Source organism: Penaeus vannamei, chromosome 16, assembly GCF_042767895.1.
Source record: "Penaeus vannamei isolate JL-2024 chromosome 16, ASM4276789v1, whole genome shotgun sequence".
Lineage (NCBI taxonomy): Eukaryota > Metazoa > Arthropoda > Malacostraca > Decapoda > Penaeidae > Penaeus > Penaeus vannamei.
The window spans coordinates 4,954,649-4,959,648 of NC_091564.1; the positions used below are offsets into that span (position 1 = coordinate 4,954,649).

A 5,000-nucleotide genomic window follows, 5' to 3' on the forward strand; every position below is an offset into this window, starting at 1 on the left:
TTGGGAGATCAGGGGAAGGACTCGGAAGAAGATCAAAGAAGACGGTGTGTGTGTGTGTGTGTGTGTGTGTGTGTGTGTGTGTGTGTGTGTGTGTGTGTGTGTGTGTGTGTGTGTGTGTGTGTGTGTGTGTGTGTGTGTGTGTGTGTGTGTGTTTGTGCGCTTGTTTTTTTTTGTTTGTGAAGGGGAATGGATTATGTGTGTATGTACGTGTGCGTGAAACAGAGAGAGAGAGAGATAGAGGGAGAGAGAATGTAAGTGTTTGTAAGTATGTGTGGGTGTCTTATGTATGTACCCGGATGATATAAGGAGACAAGGGTCCTCAAAGGACCAACTCCCCCCTCCCCCCTCCCCCCACCCTCCCCTTGATGATGGTTCAATCTTGCGCACACATCCGAGGAAAGAAAAGAGTTAATGAAGTAATTATAGACTCTGGAGTCGTTATTGCTACAGGAAAATAGGATTCCTGGGTCGACTGTGTTTGCCAGAAAAACTATTTTTGAAGAGAGATTGGGAATTAGAGCGAATTGTCTTGCAGCCAGGATTGCGTGCCGGGAAGAAGAGGGGGGAGCGAGAAACGAGGAAGAAAGAACGAAACAAGGGGGGAAAAAACAAAGAAAATACGCGTATTCACACACGCATGCGCAGGCGAGCGTGCGTGTATATACGTAAGCGCGCGCGCACACACACACACACTCACACACACACACACACACACACACACACACACACACACACACACACACACACACACACACACACACACACTCACTCACTCACTCACTCACTCACTCATTTACTCACTCACTCACTCACTCATTTACTCACTCACTCACTCACTCACTCACTCATTTACTCACTCACTCACTCACTCACACACACTCACTCACTCACTCACTCACTCACTCACTCACTCACTCACTCACTCACTCACTCACACACATACACGCACACGCACACGCACACACCTTCGATTGAAGTGGAGACAGGCATTTGGCAATGCGCTGTAGCAAAATTCATCGTTCATAGCTTGGGAAAGGGTGCAGGACGTAAAAGTAAGCAAGCAAGAGATAGAAATAGAGAGGTGTGTATACAGTCTTATCTTCAGATTTACTTTAAGGTTTGGGTAAGGAAGGTGAGGTTTTGTTTGCTTTGTTTTGATAAGGGTAGTTTAGGTTAAACTAGAGCAGATTAAGCTTGGTTTGGTCAGGTGAGATTAGGTAAGGTTAGGGTAGGTTGCCTTAGGTTTGGTTGCTTCATTAGGTTGGGTTGAGTTTACAGGATTGCAACTTGCCGTTTTTTCGAAGCAGTCTAGCCCCCTATCCACCCCAGCCCCTAAAAGAATAGAGACAATAAAAAACGTACTGCAGGAAACGTTTTCCTCAACGTTAGAGAGTGAAGAAGTTCCCTCCCCTCCCCGCCCCTCCCTCTCCCTCCCATTTGTGACCCCCTTAAGATCCATGGTTCCGGTCTAGACTGCTGTTCTAACTCTTTTTGTCCACTGCGGTGTCCTCTCTCTCTCTCTCTCTCTCTCTCTCTCTCTCTCTCTCTCTCTCTCTCTCTCTCTCTCTCTCTCTCTCTCTCTCTCTCTCTCCCTCTCTCTCTCTCCCCCTCCCCCTCTCCCTCTCCCTCTCCCTCTCTCCCTCTCCCTCTCCCTCTATCCCTCCCTCTCCCTCCTTCCCCCTGTTTTTCCCCTCTTTCCTCCTCTTTTTGCCCTCCCTCCCTGTCCTTACCCCTCCTTTCCTCTCCCTTTTTGCCTTCCCTCCCTGTCCTTACCCCCTCCTTTCCTCTCCCTCTTTCCCCTCCCTCCCTCCCCCTCTCCCCCTCCCGCTCTCTCCGCCCATGTCTTCGGCGACGGGCGTCCTCGCTCTTTTATTTTGATCATTTGCTGACGTTTATTTTCCTGATCCATTTCGTCCTGAGGCTTTTTTTTTAAACGTTTTTTGTCGGGGATGTGTTTGTTTGTGGCCGTGGTGGAGGAGAGAGGGCGAGAGGGAGGTGGGGAGAGATGGTGAGGGAGAAGGAGGTGGAGGAAGAGAAGCAGAAGCAGAAGCGTGAGCGAGGGAGGAGAGTAATAAAAAAGAGGGAAACGAAAAACAAGAAAAGAGACGGAGCGTGGAAGAAGAAACGGGACCTGCAAAGCAAGCAGACACAGACAGTGACGGAGACATACATGAACTAGAAACCGAAACCGAAACCTGAAATGTATAAATGACAAAAAGAAATAGACAAAAAGCTGACCAGGCTTCGATTTTTAATCCAAGGAAGCGGCTTTGATCAGACAAACAAACAAACAAACAAACAAACAGCGCACAAACACAGCAGTTTATCCAAATCCCTTTGCTTATTTTATTTACTAATTTTTTTTCTTCTTGTCTCCCCAGGTAAGTGCCACGGGAGAGCCAGTGCCATGACCGTCCGCTGCCGGTGAGTGTGTGCAACTTCCCGTGACCTCGGCCAGGCCACTCTGCCCACAGTGCTGGCAGTAATGTTTGGCCTGTTATTGCATTCGTTTCAGGGGTTTGCGAAAGGAAAGCGAAAGAAATTTTTTAGAAAGGGAAAGCTCAGGTTGGGGAGGAATTGCTGCTTGTCACGTGATGAATTCGGTACACTATGGAGATTTGGTTGTGTTTGTTGGTTTGTTAATTTTCTTGTTGTTATTATTATTATCATTAGTATTATTATTATTGTTATTAATATTGTTGTTATTATAATTTTTATTTCTAGTTTTTTTTATGATGACCATTGTTGTTACTATTATTGTTATTAGCTTTATTATTATTGTTAATATTATTATTATTATTATTATTATTATTATTATTATTATCATTATTATTATCATTATTATCATCATCATTATTAATGATACTGTTGTAGTTATTGTCATCATCATAATCATCATGATCATTATTGTTATCATTATTGTGTTTTTAATTATTATTTTAGTTTAATATCGTTGCTGTGAAAGTTGTGTTCGATCGCTCTTAAAGTATTTGTTTTTAGTTCAGCGTTTTGGCGATTGGATTTTGTTTGGGTCGTGAGTCATGTCCTGCAATTGCGTTTGCATTATTTTGGTTTAATATTTTCGTGATTTCAGGTATTTTCGTTCGTTTACAGTGTCGAGATTGGCTACATTTCGTAGTGGTTTCTATGTTGTTCTAGGGTAAGCTCCGTTCTATTTTTTTTGTCTTCTCTGATATTTTCTACGTGTAATCTATTATCAGGTATTTTATCTTTTAGTAATACTTGTTTTCCGTCTTTTTCTTCGTGTTGTTGTAGTAATTTTTCTCTTATTATCATGCCAGCAATTGCAAGACGCTGAAAGTTCCTCAAAGCGAAATCGAGTCACGTGTCGAGCCGTTCGCAAAGAAAACGACGCCATATAAAGAAAACGAAGGGCGTGTCAACCCGCATTGTAAATATTTATAAAACTGCGACGCTGCAAGTGGTGGTTTGCGACAGTGACCTTCAGTGGGCGGAGGCGTGGAGGGTAACCATTCAAGGAGGGAGGGGGGGGTTCCGCGTTACGAGCGGTGACGGCTTGTGAGACGGTGACTGTGACGCTGGCAAGGGGAGCGGCGGGGAGCGAGGGTGACGGCGGCGAAGAGGAGCGGCGGGTGTGACAGTGGGGCCGAGTTACCGGGGGTGGGGGGGTGGAGGGGGTAGGCATAGGTAGTCAAATCAGTACGACAGGTTTAAAACGGAGTATAAGGATGATGATGGTAGTAAGGATATCATGGAGAGTGATGAGCGTGCTATGTACTTATCACGTTTATAATCATTAATAATGGTAGTGATGATGTCCGTGGTGATGATAATGACGAGGATAGCGGTGATGGTGATAAGGATGAGTGTAATCTTAGGAGGCGCGTGGTATTCATAAGAGATGTTGCTTTTTACGAATTCAGGAAGAAGAGGAGGAGGAGGAGGAGGAGGAGGAGGAGGAGGAGGAGGAGGAGGAGGAGGAGGGAGTTTAGGGCTGGGCGGAGGCGGTGGCTGGGGGGGCACTGGTCTCGCTTAGGGAGATCGGCAGAAGGGAGAGAGAGGGAGAGGGAGGAATGGGAGGAGAGAGAGAGGGAGGGAGCTAGGAAGACGGTAGGAAGAGGGATGGGGAGGAGGAGAGGGAGAGGGAGGAATGGGAGGAGAGAGAGGGAGCTAGGAAGACGGTAGGAAGAGGGAGAGGGAGGGATGAGGAGAAGGAGAGGAGATGGGGGAGACGGTAAGAAGAGGGAGAGGGAGGGATGAGGAGAAGGTAGGGAGAAGGAGAGGGAGATAGGCAGACGATAGGAAAAGGGAGATAAAAGAAGGTATGGAGAGGGAGAGGGAGATTGAAATAAGTAGAAGGTACGAAGAGGGGAGAGGGACAGAAGGTAGGGTGAGGGAGGAATGGGTAAAAGGGGTGAGGGAGTTTAAGAATGTCGGGGGTAATATAGAGATGGTGGGAGAGGTAAGGGGGCGTGGAGGTAGAAGATGGGGGACGGAGGGAGAGGAAGGGAGATAGGGAGGAGGTAGGAAAAAGAAACATAAGGGGAAGATAAAGAGAGAGAAGATGGGGAGAAGATAAAGAGAGGGAAGACGTGGTAGGGAGAGAGAAGGGAGTGGGGAGATGGGGAGAAGGTAAGAAGATGGAAGTGGTGGGGAGAGAGAAGGGAGTGGGGAGATGGGGAGAAGGTAAGAAGATGGAAGTGGTGGGGAGAGAGAAGGGGATGGGGAGATGGGGAGAAGGTAGGGAGAGGGAGAAGGGTAGGGGAGGATGAGGCTTACCTACGACAGAACGGGGGCAGGTTTTTGTGTTCGTGTTGCCCGAGGGACCCGTGCTCTCTCTCTCTCTTTTTTTTTAACCTTAAATATTTTTTGTGTGTGTTTATAGCAAATGTTTGTAAGGGCACCTTGGTGGACCAGGTTATTCCATCTCCATTTGCACCTTTTTCTTCCTCCTCCTCTTCTTCTTCTTCATCCTCTTTTCCTCTTTTTCCTCCTTTTCTTCCTTTTTTCTTCTTCAT

At 46.6% G+C, this 5,000-nt stretch overlaps 1 protein-coding gene across 33 annotated transcripts in view; it reads left to right on the forward strand.

The window, feature by feature from the left end:
- The window catches only part of LOC113817988 (CUGBP Elav-like family member 2), a 344,309-nt gene that overhangs the window by 184,851 nt on the left and 154,458 nt on the right, over window positions 1–5,000 (forward strand). Inside the window, exon 1 of one of the 33 annotated variants that reach the window (XM_070131106.1) lies at window positions 2,393–2,424. The exons of 31 other annotated variants lie outside the window; for them this stretch is intronic. In XM_070131106.1, coding sequence (XP_069987207.1) covers window positions 2,408–2,424 — 17 coding nt within the window. In that variant the 5' untranslated portion in view covers window positions 2,393–2,407. Of the gene's footprint in view, window positions 1–2,392; window positions 2,425–5,000 lie in introns of those variants that run through there. One more of the 33 variants, XM_070131109.1, reaches the window with a different exon arrangement.